This window comes from Gambusia affinis, linkage group LG05, assembly GCF_019740435.1.
Source record: "Gambusia affinis linkage group LG05, SWU_Gaff_1.0, whole genome shotgun sequence".
Taxonomy (NCBI): domain Eukaryota; kingdom Metazoa; phylum Chordata; class Actinopteri; order Cyprinodontiformes; family Poeciliidae; genus Gambusia; species Gambusia affinis.
In genome coordinates, this window is record NC_057872.1 from 479,342 (window position 1) to 500,038 (window position 20,697).

The window sequence follows — 20,697 nt, forward strand, 5'->3', positions numbered from 1 at the left end:
GTCGACTGCAGCTGCAACTCCATCTCCTTTTAAAAACACTGTAAAACCACAAATATGCATCCATCTACATATCATTTAAACTAATGCATTAACTTATTTTTCTTGTGTCTTGTGACGTATAGCCTACTGTGCTGTCAAATCAGCACAGGCTGTCACCACCGGCAATCACATGACTGCGACTAGTCGACATGAAATGTAAAAACTCGCGAGATGTCCTAGAGTCGACTAGTCGACTAATTGGTTCAACCCCTACTACAGTCTCACATCTAGCACACCGTCTTCTCTCTGTTCACAGGGTGCAATGGCCAGGAAATCTAAAACAAGCCAACATAAAGTCACCCAAGCATGTTGCAGTGTGGACTGTAATAACCTTCATGAGAACTGAAAAGAATCAGTGTTTCAGTTGTGTGTGAGAGGATTCTCCACACCAGCTTCATTCTTCAACACCTGTTGTGGAGCAGAAGAACAGATACAGACACCTAGGGAAGTCATCACTAGGTGTCCGTAAGCTACATCACTGCATTCCTAGAATGACAGCAAAGAGATCACTGAAGCCATGCAACAAAGACAAAGTAGAGAGGAGACTGGTTTCTAGTCCAGTTGTGGACAGTTTCTGTCCCAGTTGATTGACCTATCTGGTGTGGACCACTTTAATGAAGCTCTCATCACATCAGAGCATTTTAAAGATAAATGATCCTCCAAATACATCGTAATAAATGGTTTGCCTTCTTCACAACAAAACTAGTTGATAAAATATCAAGCAGGTCATGAAAATTAGTTCCCTCACAATGAAGGTTTGTTTTTAAGCTGGATCAGTGAGAACAAGTTTTGTTTTTAAAACCAAGTTAAATCCCTTCCAGCAAACCTGAAATAATGTGGAGTTTTTGCCAGGTTACTGAGTTTTCACCTTGGTGAATGGCCCTAGAGTCAACATCCTGAACAGGGGAAGTGATTCCTGTTGCTCATCAAATGTCTATGTAGCCCCAGATTCTTACAAATGCATTTATTTGACAGGACTTCCAGTTCTGACCTTTCATTGTTGTCTTCTTATTGGACTGTAAGACATGGCGTGCTTGTTTCTCCATGGAATGGACCGAAGGTCTCAGGGGGCTACATTACATGTATTATCAGAGAAATGAGAACATGTGTTTCTAGATGTCTTCTGACTGAACTTTGTCCACATCTTAGCTCATTATGTTGTTCCACTGTAGCTTCTCCAGGTGTTGCAGCTCTCACACCCACTTTCCCCTCCACCAAGCCACTTTTATGACTAACAGAATCAACAGTTTTGAGGTTGTCTGAATGCTCTTCACATTCTCTGGTCATGATGTGAAATTGTTCAGGCTGGTTACAGTGGTGTGTTCTCTCCAGGTGCTGTCTGATATGACCATACTCCAGCGGAGGATCCCCCCTAGTTTCAGAGATCCTGCTAGCGCCCCATTGAGGAAACTCTCAGTTGACCTTATCAAAACTTACAAGCACATCAATGAGGTAAAAATTCTAAGCTGTATATAATATTAAACCTATTTTTTAATAATGATATAGGAAGGACATATTGGCTGTATTGGGGTGTTGGGTTGTGTCAAAGTCAGAGCTAGTTGAACACTGACCCAGTCCCATGAGCTCAATACAGTTCACTTCTTAGACTTTGAAGCCTGTTCCTAGAATGTGGTCAGTGTCCTCCTCTCTGTAGGTGCCAGATTCACCCAACATCTGTCCACATGTGTGTTCTCTATGCCCACACATGAGCGTAGAGAACCGCTCAGAGCACTGAGCATTTCTGTCTCAGTGCTCTGCTCTGAAAACTGACAAGCCACAGTTCATACCAGAAGATTAAAAATATAGTGACTGTATTTACTGATAGTATGTGGGTCAGTGATCAGACTGGAGGTGGGGCCTAATTTCTGCTTCCACACACAGGTATACTATACAAAGAAGAAGCGGCGGGCCCAGCAAGTCCCTCCAGAGGATAGCAGCACGAAAAAGGAGAAAAAAATTTACAATGATGGCTATGATGACGACAACTATGATTACATAGTGAAAAATGGAGAAAAGTGGCTGGACCGCTATGAGATCGACTCACTTATTGGGAAGGGCTCCTTTGGACAGGTGAGGACATTGAAACAAACCTTAACATAATGATATGTTCAAGGACTGTTGGGTGAACGTGAAAGCAGCAGTTAGCTGTATCAGGAACTGAAGCACCTCTTCTTGAAGTGGTAAGCCTCTAACGGCCCGGGAGCTGAACTGATGCAGGACTTTGGGACGATAGTGTGTCCCACTTTGAGACATGTACCAGCTGAGTACCAGCTGTTAATAAGCTGAGCTGGTCTCTCCTCCAACATTTGTTTCTGATATGATTGAAACATTGGAAGTCTGCATTACGTTTTTGAGTCTCCCCCATGTGGCCACTTCTGGGAACACAACTCCTGGCCCTTTAGGTTTGTCATCATTGACTGGGCATCTGTCACAGTGTTTTAGCATGCAGAGAGATATGGTGTGTGTGTTTTGTGTCTGCAGGTAGTGAAGGCCTACGACCACCATGAGCAGGAGTGGGTTGCCATTAAAATCATCAAGAACAAAAAGGCTTTTCTAAACCAGGCACAGATCGAACTACGCCTGCTGGAGCTTATGAACAAGCATGACACTGAAATGAAATATTACATTGGTAAGAGCAACATTAACACAGCAGCTGCAGAGCATTACCCACAGATGTGTTTCACGCTGCTTTGACCAGGGTGTATCTGTGGATTCAGTTCTTTAAGCACAGGGCCAGTCCAGCTGTGACCTTAATGCAGACTGAAACCTCTCAGACAGTAATTAATTTACTAAAATATAACAGGGTCCATGTTGTCATCACCACAGACTGTCAAGTATTTCATTTTTAATTGATTGTAAAAACTGGGGACATGTGAGAAATGTTTGAAGCTGCAGCTGACACTGCTGAGGTTCTTACTGCTTTTAATTAAAGACTTGACATACTTCATGTAAAGGGCCAAAATTAGGTTCTCATTGACGTAGACAGGTGAGGAAAATTGTGTCATTTTGTTCACAGAGAGGTATCCGCTTGCCGAACTCGACAAAGAACTGAATGAAGTGTTGTGTGATTGGTCAGAAGTTTGTTGCTGTGTATGTGGAAGTACTCTGACAGTAATGTTGACATTTCTCTTCAACTAGTCAACATCCACTATACAGCCTTTTTATCTGCACGAGACATGGACAGCTTGAGTAATGTTTATCTGGCACCATGAGGAACAATGTTCATTTGTACGATTCTTCACTAAATAACTACAATAAAAATAAAACTGGCAAATGGTTAATAACTCCTGGATGGAGATGCAACATCATTGTTCATCACTGCAGAAAAGTGTGGCGCTGTCTCTGTGACCATTTCATAAAGTCAAAGCAGAGGAAGCAGGGAGAAAGGGGGAACCCCTGTGGGTAGTGGTGTGATGTATGCTGAAGCTGGAGGGGTGTCCCCCAGATGGTCTGCACCATCTGCATGAAAGGTGTGCAAGTATGTTTGCGCCTTTAACCAGAACTTTTACTTCACCGTTCAGACAGTGTGAGCTTCCTGCTTCTGGAGTAAAGATCTTTCATTTTGAGGTTCTGACATATGGGAACCTGAAGCTGCAGCCGGATGCTGAGCAACTATTTCCCTCTACAGCAGGGGTTTCAAACTCCAGTCCTTGAGGGCGGCAGTCCTGCAGTTTTTAGATGAGCCACAGGTACAAAACACTGGAATGAAATGGCTTAATTACCTCCACCTTGTGTAGACCAGTTCTCCAGATCCTTAATTATTCTATTCAGGTGTGCTGCAGCAGAGGCACATCTAAAAGTTGCAGGACTGCGGCCCTCGAGGCCTGGAGTTTGAGACCCCTGCTATACAGGATAGTCTCATGTTGAAATGAAGTTTAACGGCTGCTCTGTGGCTGAAAGCTCTGCTCTCATTGGACTGACCAGGGTTTAGATGTGGTAATGCTAAAAGGAAAGTTCTCCTGGCTCAGCTGTTGGAGTATAAACTGCAAATGATCAGGTGTTCATCAGCTGTTTTAACTAAATCTTAAATCTAAAGTAGAAAGTTTCTGAAGAAATTTAAACGGGTCCTGCCAAAGTGTGCCCGTTGGTCTGAACCCAGTGTTCTGATGCTAAAAATGAGCACCAATGCTAAAGTAAACTATATTGTTTGTGGAGAATTACAAGGATGTTGACTTACATGGACTTCTTCAATTCATTATGTTAAAATTAGTGTGTAACCTAAAATTAGCCAAAATGCTAATGTTAGCCTAAAAGGCTGTCAGTAGTAGGTGGGGAATCACTAGCATGTTGTCTTTCTTTAACTTCCTCCATTCTGTATGCTAAATGTATCTACTAACTAAAATATTAGCTAAATGTTTATTTTAGGGAAAAAGCTAATGCAGAGCAAGGCAGGGCACTGACGTTGGAGATTATGCTTTCTCCATTTAGGTTGTTAATCTATGAGGTTTGAGAAGAGTCAGTGAGTTGAATTCATGAATTCTGTTTATTAAGACTAAATTGCAGCGCTGGTCCATTGTCATCTTTTCCTTTTAGGAAAACACAGCAAAATGGTCCCTAACAACAGTTTCTAATTTCTTTTGTTGGCTTCTATCTAAGCTACGCCCTAAAGATGACACATTATCATGTGTGTCATTTCCTTAAACCAGCTGTGTATAAGTTCTTAAGGTTTAACACCTTAAACCTTAAGCTAAGGTGTAAGGTCATTTCCTTAAACCTTAGTTGTGTATATACATGCATGTATGTGCACGTATGTGTATGTGAGTCTGCGTATATAATAGCATCCAAGTAGCTAAAAGAAATAGAGGAAAACACAGAATTATTTAATCCCAACACTTATCTGAAGAGAAAGAGTAGCTGAAATGCTTATTTTAGGAAAAAGACTAATGTTAGTCAAGTCAGTTAGTTCTCTCCCCATGCATTGTGATGGCAGGCCCCATTACTGTCCACACTTTACTGTGACAGGATTTATTTAACTAATATGGTAAAACTAAGCACATTCCAAGGACACTTAGAAATAAATCAAAGCAGGAGAACTGCTTTGATGAGTTGTAGTCCAAACCCTCCCCTCCTTGAGAAGGGAGGCTGACCTTTGAACCTGGCTGAGAGGCTGTAGAACTGTCTTTCACTGCTTCATCAACAGCTTGGTCCATTGCTGCCATCTTGTGGTTGCAAGGCATTACAAGTAGAAGCCTGCAAAATCATAACAACTACTTACCAAAGTAAAATTGTAAAGTACTGATATTTGTATCATCTGCTCATCTCTCTTTTGATTACTTTTCTATTTGTCCTTTTCATCGTGTAGGACTTTGAACCCTGAATTCTACAGAGTTTTCATCAGCAGCCATCTTTTCCTTAGAAGGACCTGCTGAGTCACTAGTTGCTATAGTGATAGCAGGCCTCATCAGCAGTGTTGAGCCAGGGAGGTGGTTAGCATAGAGTAGCTAACAGCTCCTGTGCTGCAGTTGTCCATCTTGAGTTGGTGGTTTTGGGGTTGGATGGTAATCTAAAAGGAGCTAATGCATGGTGTGGTACTTTCCTACACTAAAAATAAGGGTGGAATTTAATGTATGAACTGTTGAAATAAAACAACATGAAACATAAACCATATGGCCTTTTCTTCTCATTCCTGCTCCTTTGAAACATAACCAGCATTTTTACCCGTCTCCACTATGTGTGTTAGGTCACACATATGAGAGAATAATTATATACCACGTCTGTTGTCTAGATTGGTGTTGAATGGAAATGCTATTAAAGGCAGAAGTAGTTCTGTCCCTCCTGACCTTTGTTCTTTTTATCTCTTAACCTTCATCCTTGTCTCCCATCTGTGTGTCTGTCTGTCTGTCAATCTGTCTCTGTGCAGTCCACCTGAAGCGTCACTTTATGTTTAGGAACCATCTGTGTTTGGTGTTTGAGTTGTTGAGCTACAACCTGTATGATCTCCTGAGGAACACCAACTTCAGAGGAGTTTCCCTCAACCTCACCAGGAAGTTTGCACAGCAGCTCTGTACAGGTGGGTGGTCAGAGACGGTCAGAGACGGTCTCACACATAGCGCCAACCAGGATCCTTCTTAACGTCTCACTAAAGCAGGTGAGCAGTCCACCTGGCTCTGGATCAGTTCACCCTTGCTCCCACCATGCGGTACCTGAAAACAAGCTACTTCATATCTTCAAACTGCTGAATGAATTCTAGAGATTACTAGTCATAACACAACATATAGTTCATTTGACTTGTAGATTACGTTCTGAAATGTGTGAGTTTCCCCTCTGTTCCCGTTGATCCCAGTCTGAGACTCTGAATCTAATGATCAGAGACTCTGGCAGCTGTTCAGACCACAGTGACTGAAAGCCATGCTAGAAAAAGATTCAAAAGATCAGAAGCCAGATGACCTGCACTCATATCTGGCTTAGAGACCCAACCACAGATGTTGGTGGAACCCCATTAGGTTCACAGAGTCAGATGAGACCCTGGGGGGTCCTGGTGAGGGAGACTTGTACATCCATGCATGCAGAAATACACGCATACATGAAGAGAGAAGAGCTAGTAATAAGTGTGCCTGATGTTTTGTTTGCTGTGCAGCATTATTATTCCTGGCCACTCCAGAGCTGTCAATCATTCACTGCGACCTGAAACCAGAGAACATCCTCCTGTGTAACCCCAAAAGATCTGCAATCAAGATAGTGGACTTTGGATCCTCCTGCCAGCTGGGCCAGAGGGTGAGTGCCCACACACACACACACGCACACCCACACACACACACACACACACACACACACACGCACACGCACACCCACACACACACACACACACACACACACACACACCCACACACACACACACACACACACACACACACACACACACACACACACACACACCCACACACACACGCACACCCACACACACACACACCCACACACACACACACACATACACTACCTCCTCTCTGTAGCCTCCTCTGGTACAGGCATGTGTTGGACTGAAGCTGTAGGAAGCAGGTTTTGGGATTTGGACTCAGATATGAGCAGGTGTTGGTCAGAAACCTGCACTTCCTCTGGAGTGGTTCTGCAGATGTCGCAGTAACAGCCTCACTGTTCCTGATGCAGCCTGTAAAGATATTTCTCTGTTTCTAAGGATGCTAAGAATATTGTTCTAAATGGTAGGGAACATTCTAAGATTATTTGTTTGTTTATTTTTAATCTCCATTAACCGTTGCCGTAACAATGGCTACTGTGTCAGAGGTCCACATCATAAACAAAACATTTCTTACATAAAACTATTACACACACTCAGTGATGTCAGTAACGCGTTAATTTGTAACGAGTTACTGACGTCGGACCACTTTTTTCAGTAACGAGTAATCTAACGCGTTGCTATTTCAAATCCAGTAGTCAGACTACAGTTACTTATCAAAATCATTTTGCGTTACTATCTTCTTTTGTTATTTAATCGTATTTCCTCTACTCGTCTTGTCGAGTGACCGACGTCTCTATGCGACAGAAATGTAAACAATGGAGGGAGATGCGCATTTTGTTGGTGAAAAAACTGGAACTATTTTGAGTTTCTGTCGCCAAGTCCGATTATTATAAGCGGCTTTGGGCTTTTTTTTTTTTCATTATATGCGCCTTTTTGGGCTCGTTTTTGAATGTGAAGTTACTCATTTGTGCTTGGAAATAATCAGAAACTCATAATAAATCCCAGAATTTGTCCGTCATTAAGGTAGTTTTAGTCAGTCTCTCCCTGTCCATCATTTCCCGGATGATCCGTCCCGCTGTGTCTTTGTTAATGTCAAGTTAATGTATTACCTCTGAATGATGTCGAGCTTCGCGTTGCGCTCCAGAAAACTGCAAACATCGAGACTAATATGAACAGCGCAATAAACGTGAAAACAGCCACGAATAAACGTGTCCGTAGTTGCCAATAATTATAATGGCAACTTAACGTCATTATATTAAGATAAGTGTCACAAATCTGTGCAGCCATCTGAGTGGAGCTGCAGGAGGAGCTCTGTGGCTGAGCTTTGACACCAAACGCAGGGCCGTAACGCAGAACCTGGAGGCTGGGGGCATTTAGGAGGGGGGGGCTTTAAAATCCTTCTTAGACTTTTCCAGACAACAGTGGACCACACAAATTACTCACGTTTTTTATTTTTTTGTACAATCTCCTCTTCAGTTCAACCTCATCAGTGGAGACACATTGTTGATGTTACCATTATAAAATAGCTGACAATTAAGTATTAACAAAGCTCAATGTGATTTTCACTGGAGGCAGAGCGTTGTTGTTAGCAGCTGCTGAAAGTAACTAAAAAGTTACTTTTAGTGTAACTTAGTTACTTTCCAAATCAAGTAGTCAGTAATATAACTAAGTTACTTTTTCAAGGAGTAATCAGTAGTCCGATTAAAGTTACTTTTTCAAAGTAACTATGCCATCACTGCACACACTTAACATAATATTAGAAACATAGCATGTTAATTGATAAATTCACAATTATAGTACTTTATGGAAGAAATAGAACATATTTCCACAATTATAACATTATGTAATAAAATAACTAGGTAGGGCTCTTTTGACAGCTCTAGTATTTGTGACATTTCTAACATGACAGAAATGAGTTTCATGTTTTCATTCCTCTAAAACTAGTTTGGTTAAATGTTTTTGTGAAGAACATGTCCACATCATGGGGAAATACTGCAAGTAGCACAAGACAACTGTGCTAATGATTTGGGGGATTAATTTTAAGGTTATGTAATGTAGACATCTTTTTCTAACAAGTAGTTGTCTTTCCATAACTGTAACAGTGCATTCACTCTGCTGAGACCACTGCAGTCTGATGTCCACAGTGACTCTCAAAGTCTAATTTCTTCCACTCAGTTTTTAATTTCCAGTTTGATCCACATATTTTGCTTTTGGTTTTAGATATGCTTAAAACTAATGTATTTGTATATACCCAATTTACAACTTGCTTAAATTCACAGGCCTAAACGGTGTTTCAATAGATGAACCTGACATGTATATTGTGGCATCATCAGCATGTGCTGAAGGACAAAAGCAAAGTCAGACAGGTTGGAGAAATTAGAAAACTTTACAGATGAGAAATTTCCATTAAGAAAAAAAACATTGTGTTTGTTGAGAAAGACAACTAGCAAACCATCCTACAGTATGAAGTAAATTTAGAATGCCTAAGTGTAACAAAACAGCTCCAACTAAATATGGATGGATGGATGGATGGATGGATGGATGGATGGATGGATGGATGGATGGATGGATGGATGGATGGATGGATGGATGGATGGATGGATGGATGGATGGATGGATGGATGGATGGATGGATGGATGGATGGATGGATGGATGGATGGATGGATGGATGGATGGATGGATGGATGGATGGATGGATGGATGGATGGATGGATGTTGAAATGGTGTAAATAAATTACTTACTAGAAGAACATTTTTACAGTAATCAATCTTTCAGGTATTTTACTTAGTATTGTCAACAGGCTGAATGGTCACAGTTTCTACTGCTGATACTCTTTGCAGTACTTTTCTTAATTAAATAGCATATTTATACCAATGATAAAAATTAGATGTTTATTCTGGCATGTGTCATTGACTACTAAATGATTAGCAATCATAAAGAACTTATTTCTGAAACGTTGTGATGTATTCATCCCCACTTCCATCCTGAGCAGAGCTGCTGTTCTGCTTCAGAGGCCAGTATTTTCTTCTTGTGTAGTCGGTCATTTAATAAACCCTGTTCACTGTACCTGCAGCTGCTGGGACTTCAGTGATCTAAAGCTCTGCAAGCTTTAAATTACTGAAATGTTCTCATTTTCTTTAGAAAATTTAAATTTTCATTCCTTGTCTATTACTTGTCTATTAGTAAAGTGATGGAAAATAACCATCTGATTGCAGGCTGATTATTTCAGTTTCCCTGAGTGCAGGTTTAAGGGAACCTCCAGGTATGTCTGACAAATTTCTTTTAGGTGTAGTATTATTGTAACAGACAAGCAAATTAAACATGTAGCTAAACTGCAACCTAGTAAATAAAAATAGTAATTCAAATTTTAACCAAACTGCTATCCTACTGGAAGTTTCATGCAGCAGCTCTGCCTGGAATAAGGTGGATTTATCTTCTTCAGACCTGGCTTTCATCTTTTTGCCAGCTTGTCTCCTTGCCTCTGAACTTCCCTGCCTGACTCCACTATGTTGCTCCTCACAGATCTATCAGTACATACAGAGCAGGTTCTACCGCTCTCCTGAGGTCCTCTTGGGGATGCCATATGACCTGGCTATCGACATGTGGTCCCTCGGATGCATCCTTGTAGAGATGCACACAGGAGAGCCCCTCTTCAGTGGCTCCAACGAGGTAACCAGATGAACAGTTTTCTCTGTCTGCATGGGGTGATTGTGTTTGTGCTTGATGACTGCACATGCACTTCCTTATCAACGATGACCATGTGTGTTTGCACATCTGAACAGGTTGACCAGATGAATAAAATTGTGGAGGTTTTGGGAGTTCCACCCAGCCACATGCTGGATGCAGCTCCTAAAGCCAGGAAGTACTTTGACAAGCTGTCAGACGGCTTATGGACGGTGAAGAAGAACAAGGATGTGAAGAAGGTGAATGGTCCTTTGATTCCCTTTCCATGTGGAAGTCATGTCACCTTTAGTTTTAGTTTCTTTAAACACCTGCTGATGATATAATATTCAATAATGTGTGTGTGCATTCTAGGAATACAAGCCTCCAGCTACACGCCGTCTTCATGAGATTTTAGGTGTAGAGACTGGAGGTCCAGGGGGGCGCAGGGCAGGAGAGCCAGGACATGCCCCCTGTGACTACCTGAAATTTAAAGGTATGTTGTCACATGGTTGTGATGCTTCAAGATGAACTTTGACCTCTAGGCACAGACAGGAGAAAATCCTGGAAAGTCTCTGAGTCCATCAAGTTGTACAGATGTTTTTCCACGTTCATGTCAGACCTGAGACACTTCAGAGTTCTCAAAGGGTGGACAAGAGCAGCACTCAGAGGCACAGAGAGGTCATCAGTCACCACCCAGACAAACAGGACAAACTTTCTTTGGAATTCAAGTTTTTATTAAGTTTTACATTTTAAAGCATAAAAAACTATAGCAAACATAATATAAACATAAAATACAGTGAGGGCAAAACATAATTAATAAATACAGAAGCTTTGGTTGTATACATGTAAGAGTGAAGGCTGTCCCATTGTTCCATTACAGCCTCATTTCTGCCGTTTAGTCTTCCAAGCGTCTCACATGCTGCGTTTTCAACCCGTCTTTCTCTCCACAGTTTAAAGGTTGGGGTCTGAGGTTCTTTCCAAAGCATCAAAATCAAATCAACACGTCACAAATTCAGTGTTTAATACCTTAAAAGTTGTTGTGTCTAAATGTGGAACCTCACTTATTTCCTCCAACAGTCAAAGTCTCAGTGATTCAGGTCATTTCAACTTCAACCAGCCCCCATAAATGTTAACACACTGTTCCAGACTGGAGAAACTTGTGGACATTCCCTGAAAGAAGGGGTGTCAAACTCCAGTCCTGGAGGGCCGCCGTGCCTCTGCTGCTCCATCTGAATAGAATAATGAGGTCATTAATGCTCTGGAGAACTGATCTACACCAGGAGGAGGTCATTAAGACGTTTCATTCCAGTGTTTTGGACCTGTGGCTCATCTAAAACCTGCAGGACAGCGACCCTCCAGGACTGGAGGTACAAGACGTGCCTTATGTGCCTTAAAGCATGCAGGAGAATAAACTTTATTTTTTGACATTTCCAACATAAGACATCTTTACCTATGCCCATTTTATGAAGTCTAGATGGAGTGAGACAGTATCTGTTAAGAATTTTCTATAGAACAAATGTGTTTTTGGCCTCCCGGATGCATAACCCATTATGATAAATTATTGAGTCCCACGTTCCTTCATCAAAAGTACAATCAGGATTTCTTTCCCATATCCTTTTGAGACTTTTCTGCATATTATTTTTAACCCAGGGCCACATATTAAACTATTTTGATGCCTTGCTAAATAAAGGTGGTAATCCCAAAAAATTCTCTATTAGATTTTTCTCCTGAGGAAACTTCATTCTATCTTTTATGCAATCTCTAATTTGTAAATATCTCCAAAAGTGACTGCTACCCTCCAGTTTAAATTTTTCAATAAACCCATTACATGACATAAATATGTCCCCTTCATGTAGATAACCAACAGTTGTTATATCTCTTTTTTTAACCATAGCGGTCAATAAATTGTTTGCCAATTTTGATTTTTGGGTTGTACCACAAGGATGAATATTTTTGGAAATATGCGGATATATTCCATTTGTTGTGTGCCTCTTGCCACACCTTTGAGAACAAGAAAATTGGGTTATTCAGCCTCTTCCCATTGTCTTCTAGTTTTTGGGTTAGTATGTCAACAAAGGTAAATGGGGAGGTAAGTTCTTGCTCGATTAAAACTCAGTCTAAATCTGTTTTTGTCTCTCTCCAGGGTTTTATATGGACAGTTCACAGGAGATTTATTATATCTCAAAAGAATTTGTGGAGGAATACATATTGGTACCATTCCAGTTTCCTCACACATAAACTTGTAGCCGGTAACCTAGAAGCTGTGTGTGGACCGTGAGAGGAAGCTGGAGTACCCAGAAAGAACCCAGAACCTTTTCTCTGGGTTCCTCTCTGACGTTCTCCAGGAACACTGTTAGCTGACCTTTCAAAAAACCCCAACTAAACCACTAGTAGCCTGCCCTGTTCTCTGTCCACTACATATGAGCTAACAGGAAGTCTCTGAGTGATGCTGCTGTCTGCGTCACTACAGGCAACGTAGAAATGAAAACTATTTATTAATGTGTTCATAAATTGAATCCTTGAAGCTCCAAGAGATGTTGATGATTTACTATACATGTTCAACTTCATCTGTCAACATGCTAATGTAACTTAAATTACTTCTTATTCTTACTTTCCAACAATAAAACCCTGATGTGTATTCTGGTGATATTTTTCTTTTTTCAGATCTGATCTTGCGCATGCTGGACTACGACCCTAAAAGCAGAATCACGCCATTTTATGCCCTCCAGCACAATTTCTTTAAGAAAACGACAGATGAAGGAACGAACACAAGCTCATCTACATCCACCTCTCCTGCCATGGACCACTCCCATTCAACCTCCACTACTAGCTCTGTGTCTAGCTCTGGTAACGGCCCACACTCTCCTTCTGTTCTCTGTCTGTAGCTAGATCTGCTCTGACTGATTCTCCTCATCTACCAGAGGGATCCTGGAAGAACCTTTACAGCCATCTAGCACATCTACCGTCACTCAGTGGATCTCCTCCCTCTGTAGTCAACCAGTCAGAACTAAGCTTGCACCTTTAGCCTGTCATCACCAGGATATCAGACAGGCTTCCTAATTAAAGCAAGATGGCTACCTTAAACAACACTGTGGGTTAAGATACCTTTTAGCATTCTCCATGTTGTTTGTAAAAAGATCCATCAGGGTGGGTCCGCTGTGACCCTGACTCAGTAGTCACAGACATGCATCAGCTGACCTCTGGTGGGATAAAGCCACAGGTAGAGGTATTGATCATGTCATGGTCTGAGCAACCAGCCAACAGCAGGACTTCCAGCTGTAAACATCTGGTTAATAAAGTGATATAATAGGACCCAGAAGGACTTTCTCAGCTAACAGCAGGATCTCTACACTGAGTTTGTCCTCCAGTACTCTTTGTAAGGGAGTGTTGGTAGGGTCTATATCAGTCATCAATCGACCAAAATGAATGAATGAGTCGATGTTTGAAACCTAGTGATGACACTGATGTGAGAATCGTCTGTTTTCAGGTGGCTCCAGTGGTTCTTCCAACGACAACCGTAACTACCGTTACAGCAACCGCTACTACAACTCTGCTGTCACCCACTCAGACTATGAGATGACCAGTCCTCAGGTACAAATTTCACACCTCTCACATTGCTCCAATCTGTCCCCCACTTTCACACTGCGCCTATCTCTACTATAATAGCAGTCGTGCTAATCTATGTTGTCTCAAACAAAGCAGATGTCTGCTGTTTTAATACAATCTGAGGTGTTATTTTACAGCCAAGGATCCAGTGCATGTGGTTAAGGCTCTTATTGTGAAGGTTTGCAGGAAGTTGTGTTGCTATGTGTTTCAGGCAGATGCTCAGTGAACTGCTTTAGGATGCTGTCAGTATCCTGACGGCTCTCTGGTGGTCTGAGAAATGAGACAGCGCAGTAACCGGACTGTAACCGGACTGTAACCGGACTGTAACCGGACTGTTACTGGCCTGTTACTGGCCTGTTACTGGCTTGCAGAGAGTTCAGCTAGGTTTGCTAAGCGTTAGCTTCTGAAGGCAGAGCACTATGGTACTCTTGTTGTTAGAAAGTCCACTCTGTGCTGGCTGAAATGGTCAGGCTTCTTTATAGGAGTCATTAATTAAGATGCTTAAAACTGAAACTGGTTCCAGCCCTAATCTGAACAGAGTCTCCCCCCCCCACAGGCTCCCTCCCAGCAACAGATGAGGATGTGGCCAGGCAGTGATGGTGGAAGTGGGGGTCAGGACCCAGCATACACCCAGTTGCTGCTCCACAAACCAGCTGCCACCCAGCAACACCAGCGCCACTTTTTGGACCCGCCTCACCATCCACACCCGACATACTCTCACCATGGAAATGGTGGGCGTGGACTACGGCAGGGCGGCCAGACGGGCCTGGGTGGAGGCGGGGGTCAGCAGGGATCCTCTCCCCAGATGAGTGACAGCATGGATGTGGGCGTGTCCCTAGGGCTGCACCACCTGGGGGCGGTGTCTTCCATGGAGGCCTCTCAGTTTGGCTCTGCATCTCTGCCCCTCGCTCTGCCAATCGGACTGTCCGCTTTCCGGACTCGGACGGCCCCCACAGCCCCAGGGCCGCAAGCCCCGCCCCCAGAGGACTACTACCCTGCCTCCAACAACAATAACCCTGCTGCGGGGGGCAGAGGGAGGCCAGACTCAGACGAAGGGCCAGCCAACTCTTGATAAAACCTGAACCACGCCCTAAAGCCATACAATTTTAACTCCAACTACTACGAATACACACACACAGCCAGAGTTCAGAGACAAACTGGTGAATCTGGAGCTGGAGGAGACAATTTCTTCTGCATGGGAGGAGGAGAGAGGAGGAGAAGGATGCGGGGAATACTTTGCTTTGGTCCTGCTTTTGTTTGTTCTCGTTAAGACTGTAATTTGAAAGGAATGATTGACAAGTGTGTTTTTACAGATATTCTTGATTAATATTATTTGATTTTCTAAGGTTTGAGGAGTTTTGTGTTCTGTTTTGTAAAGTCTGGAGAGGAGTGAAAGGGTGAAAAGGGGCCTGGTTTTCCACTCCGCTCCACACTGAGGCTGGAGCATCCTTCTTCACAATGTTCACTTTACTATAGTCACATTTACATGCCCTGGTCATCAGCAGCATTAACACACACACACACACACACACATGCACACACACACATGCACATGCACACATGCAGCTGTTTCTGTCATCTGGAAAATGGCCTACCCATTTCCAGAACCCAACCAGTTCAGCTGACCACTTTAATGTTATCTCTGCATTACAAGACACCGGAAGTTGATGTCATTTCGGAGACGTACATTGTGTGTGTGCATGTGTGTGCGTGCGTGCATCGGGACAGAAATGGGTGTGTGAGAGAGAAAAGGCCGACATATTCAGGACTTAATGTGTTGCTGTCAGCCTGACGTTGCGACTGGCCTGGTGGTGCTTGAGGCAGGCGGAGAAGCTGACGGGACAGTGACGCCTCCCAAGAGTCAAACGGATCATCTTCTCTTCCTCATTCTTTCCTGCACTCTTCTTCATCTCCTTCTTCTCCTGTTGTGTTTCTCCTCCAGACAGCTCCTCCTCTCTGTGCTGCTAATCACCATGACAACTGGTCTGGATTGCTGCTAAAGATCCAACACAGATCAATAAAGAAATGAAATAAAAACAAATAGAAACAGAAATGAAAAACTTTTTAACCCTTGTGCTTAAGAAAAAAGGATGAAGTAAGAACCACTGCATCTCAATGTATTTATTACTATTTAACAAGAAAAACAAACTGAAAGTAACGTTTTTTTTTCTGCTCTTCTTTGTTTGGTTGCCTTCTTTCTGCAGGTAAGCTCTGATTGGCTATTGTAACAGTGACAGTGACTGGTGACATGGGAATGTCGCTGGTTGTGGGGGCTGGGTGAAGGGGAAGGGTCGGGGCAAAATAAAGTTGGATATATAATACGAATAAAGAGTATACTTTTGCACACCAAAGTCAACAAACATCAGATCTCTGCCTTTCTTCCTAATCGTCTTGAACATGCCTTTAACTAGGACATCATACATCCTGTGTCTCTGCACTGCCCACTGGAGCTGCAGCTCTGACTGTATGGCATTAATAATGAGGATCACCTGGTATGAAAAGAATATAAATTAAAAATGAAAAGGTTTTTTTTATTCATAAACAGAAGGCATCTTGTGTAAGATCACTGGAGAGAAAATAAAGATGGTGAAGTTTTGAAGACCTGATTTTAGAAGAGCTTCCTACTGAGCTGTTGAAATAACAAATTTACATTCACCATACAAACATGATTTGACCAAACTTGTATTAGGACAACTAAAGATTGACCTAAATTAGTTCTGTTTGCTAAATGCCACAATACTTAGACAAAAAACAAGTCATATTTTTGAATATCTCTAAAATCAGAAGTTTACATGTTTCCTCAGTATTTGATCAAATATACCTTCAAACCATCCGAGTTTCTTTCCAGAAGCTTCTCCCAGTAAAAGATTATAGCAACACTCTCACTGGGAGTGTGTAAACTATTTTTATAAAGCCTTCCCACTGACTCATATCGTTTGATGTGTGTATTGAATTATTGCCTTTGATTAGCGTTGACGTCCACACTCCAGCCCGGTAGGGGGCGATTGGTCTGCCAACCACCAAAAAAACAAAGAACAGCAACTGACACGATAATAAAAAGAAGAAACCGGGATTTTCTTCGGTTTCACAAAACAGGAAGCACGTAAGTTACCATGGCAATTTATTCTGTGAAGGTTTTGTCTTCGTGGAACGGATAAAGTCATGAGGAACTAATGGAACTATCTCAACCCTGGATTTATCTCTTACCCTAGATTTTACAATCTGATTTTTGTTTATTTTTTCTTTTTTAACATCATATATAACAGATATAGCATCAATATCAGATGTATTCAAACCTGAAAAAGCCAGCATAGGCTACTTCCAAATAAACAGAAGTGGAAAAAAAGATAACACACTAAACCGACAATAAAAAATGTATTTAATAACCAATATAGATAAATAAAAGAGGAAAAAACTCGGGGTTTTCCAGAAGTTTCAGATTGTTTATAGTATGAAATGGATCCACATCTGTTTGTCCATAAATTTGATAGATAAAAAGTGGCAGAATTCCTTGTGAAAGATGGATGTTTTGTTTTTAAGACGTTTGAGGGTAAAAACTTGCCAATAATAATAATTATATTTAGTAGCCTTTCCAGAATTTTTCTGTTCTCCGGATCCCAAAAACAAAGTCCTTCTAAGAAAATTCAAGTAATTTTGTATTTTTAGGGAAAAGCCATGAGTCTCATCCCACAAATCTTCACAATACACACAAATTCAGTATCACCATCACAAAATAAACAGGTTTTATCAGAAAAAGCAAATGGAAGTCTAAGGGATTCTTCAGAGGGATAAATACCTGAAAAGATTTTGAAGTGAACTCAGCTTTTCAAGGAACGGGAATATTTAAATAATTTGCCATTACGGTTCTTTTTGAAAAGAAAATGGGATATATAATTTGGAGTTGATCGAAAATGAAACAAAATACTAGCAAAACATTCCCTAATTTTAGAACTGTTTAGTTAATTATTTTTGTCAAAACGATTCTATAAGGGTTTTCAAAACGTTTTTAGCTTTTAGCTTTTAGCTGTGTCTACACGAGAAAAACATGAGAAAAACAAGTAACATAAAATAGTTACATAGGTTCATACCGTTCAGTAAAGGAGAAATCAAATCAGTCAATAAACAAAACGTCAATGGCAGAAACAGTGGGAAGAATAAAGAACTGGCAGGAGGATTTACTGTAGAACAGGACAAAATAGAAAGGAGGAAACAGTTATATCCAGATTACGTTTTAGATAGTAGTTTGTTTAAAATGGGAAAACATCCAACAGGAAAATATAATTTTTGTTTTCAGGAAGAGACAATGAAACACGCTTTATTATTTGTAACAAATATTCTATTGAGAGGAGGGTGGTATGTAGATTACACAACTTCCCACTGCTAAATCTTATACTATTTTTATAAATTTCCTTAAGACAAAATTGATAGAGTATGTGGTGTGTTTTTTTGTGTGTGTGTTGTTGTTTGTTTGTTTTAAAATATGTGTACAGTAATTAATAATTTGGCATCCCGATCCACACTCCATTCCAGTAGATGGTGGTAAAGCACATCTAAACGTTTCTTTCCAAACGCCGTAAAAAGGAGGAAAGGAAGAAGAAGTTGTTGAAGAAGAAGAAGAAGAAGAAGAAGAAGAAGAGTGTTGTACAAGCTTTCCTAGTCGGTCCTTGGGAGTGAGTCTGTCTGTACCTCTGCGGTAACAATTAAAGGTAATTGTGTATGTGTGTCATGCTGATGCCTAAATTTGAGCGATATCTGATGCAGCCAGTGGCTGAATTACTGACGTTTATCTGTATGAGAGTTTTAAGGTATTTACAGGAACTCACTGTCAGCTCTAAAACAAGGCAGCTGAAATGTGTTTTTGAGCTGTTTATTGGGTGTTTATCACCGTTTGTCTCGTGACAACTAAAATAATTACAATAAGCTGTGAACGGCTTAGCATTTAGCTTTATATGTTTGACAGGTCACTCAGTTTAAACGAAGTTAGCCTCTGATTTGGTGCTCGACTAAAGGTGCATTTCGCAGCATTTAATGGCTACCTTTAATGTCCAATAGTTTGACATCTAAAGTTTGTACCCTACCCAACCCCGAACTGGTTTACTTACTTCTCATGAGAATTTATTTACTTTTTGTGCTTTTGTGGGGAATTAAAAGAAATAAGATTTTCTTTAAAAAAATCTGTTTCTGTTTGTTGTGTTTTTATCATGAGACACAATTATTAGCCTGGCCATTGCTTTCCTCCGGCCACTAGGCAGCAGTTCTGGGGGGAGAAAGGGTGTCATACTTCAGGCATTGCGTTAGTCATTTTAAGGATGCTTATTGGTCAGACATTATCATCAGTCAATGAAATCCCCCGGGAACAAACTTAAAAATCAGATGTTATGCTGCTTGCATTTAGAAACAACTCAGAGACAGAAGGGAGAGCGATGCGCAACATAATCAATCACCTAGGCAGTGAATAAAACATAATTTAGGCACATCATTTGCCCTGATAAATTTTAATAATGGAGGTAATGAAATCATTCAAGGAAATCGTTACAGCCAAACTTTATTTATCAAAAGAAGTACAAACAAGTATGGCAATTCACAATAGTGTAAATCACAGGTGTCAAACTCCAGTCCTGAAGGGTCACTGTGCTGCAGTTTTTAGGTCCAAAACACTGGAATGAAATGTGTTAATGACCTCCTCCTGGTGTAGATCAGTTCTCCAGAGCATTAATGACCTCATTATTCTATTCAGATGCTGCAGCAGAGACACATCTAAAAGTTGCAGGACAGCGACCCTCCAGGACTAGAGTTTGAGACCCCTGATGTAAATCTGTAGAGACATGAACATGAGAACACAAAACATAAACAGATTTAAATAAAATAAGATAAATAATGATGATAATAATAATAAAACCTATAACAAGGGGTAAATATTTTAGGATTAAGGTGTTGGCGTGCAATTCTATTAACATCTCATACAGATCTACTTATGTTTAAATATATTTCAGAGATTTCAAATATGATTCAAATTCAGATTTTAAAAAATCTAAAAATTGGGGCGATCTTAGCACTCTGTTTATGAATAAAGAATTTTGCCAGAGAAAATATCAGAGTTCTCCTTTTTTAAAATTGTTTTTCAATAACACTACAAAAGTTGTCATATCTCTAGAAATAGATTCAAAAAGTGCAAATCTTGGTTTGATCCTCCTTTTTAAGTAATTCCAAAATATTTTGGTTTTGTTGCATTCATAGGACACATATTAGTAAATTGTTTCTATGTCTCCTTCACAGAATGAGCTTTTATTGTCATCGATATTAAAATGATTTCTTGGTAGCTCTTTGGATAGGTAAATTGTATTTAAAATTTCAAAGAGTGTTTTATCAGCATCAAGTTGTAGGTTTTAAATATGGGATTCTTAACTTTTCAATTTGGTTTCAAATTTGCCATGTTATTTTTAATAATTTTCAGAAGAAATAAAGTTTTGTTTAGACAGCCTCTAATTGTGAAGTAATTGAATTTTTGTCAGCAAATGATATTCCACTAAGTAATTGTGGGAATAGGAGGATATGTTATTATATTTTGAATCTGACTGACACATTGTTCAGGTAATGCTTTAAGAAGCAGGAAACAGGAATCAACCAAACTTTAGCCAAGTGAGAACAGAGGAGACCACATAAAACTGAATAACTTGAATAAACTTAATGTTC

At 40.7% G+C, this 20,697-nt stretch overlaps 2 protein-coding genes across 10 annotated transcripts in view; both read left to right on the forward strand.

Annotated features, from left to right (window-relative positions):
- The window catches only part of dyrk1b (dual-specificity tyrosine-(Y)-phosphorylation regulated kinase 1B), a 72,845-nt gene extending 57,494 nt beyond the window's left edge, over positions 1-15,351 (forward strand). For all 6 annotated transcript variants that reach the window (XM_044116225.1, XM_044116230.1, XM_044116227.1 and 3 more), the window contains 11 exons: positions 1,372-1,491; positions 1,921-2,109; positions 2,521-2,668; positions 5,900-6,049; positions 6,617-6,753; positions 10,258-10,404; positions 10,518-10,658; positions 10,771-10,891; positions 13,063-13,245; positions 13,886-13,989; positions 14,561-15,351. In XM_044116225.1, the coding sequence (XP_043972160.1) occupies positions 1,372-1,491; positions 1,921-2,109; positions 2,521-2,668; positions 5,900-6,049; positions 6,617-6,753; positions 10,258-10,404; positions 10,518-10,658; positions 10,771-10,891; positions 13,063-13,245; positions 13,886-13,989; positions 14,561-15,076 (1,956 nt within the window). In that variant the 3' untranslated portion in view covers positions 15,077-15,351. The remainder of the gene's footprint in view (positions 1-1,371; positions 1,492-1,920; positions 2,110-2,520; positions 2,669-5,899; positions 6,050-6,616; positions 6,754-10,257; positions 10,405-10,517; positions 10,659-10,770; positions 10,892-13,062; positions 13,246-13,885; positions 13,990-14,560) is intronic.
- Positions 15,352-18,558: 3,207 nt separating this feature from the next.
- ppox (protoporphyrinogen oxidase) overlaps positions 18,559-20,697 on the forward strand; it is a 35,343-nt gene continuing 33,204 nt past the window's right edge. For 3 of the 4 annotated variants that reach the window (XM_044116232.1, XM_044116234.1, XM_044116233.1), the window contains exon 1: positions 18,559-18,710. The gene's annotated coding sequence lies outside the window, so the exon portion shown is untranslated. The remainder of the gene's footprint in view (positions 18,711-20,697) is intronic. The other variant, XM_044116235.1, reaches the window with a different exon arrangement.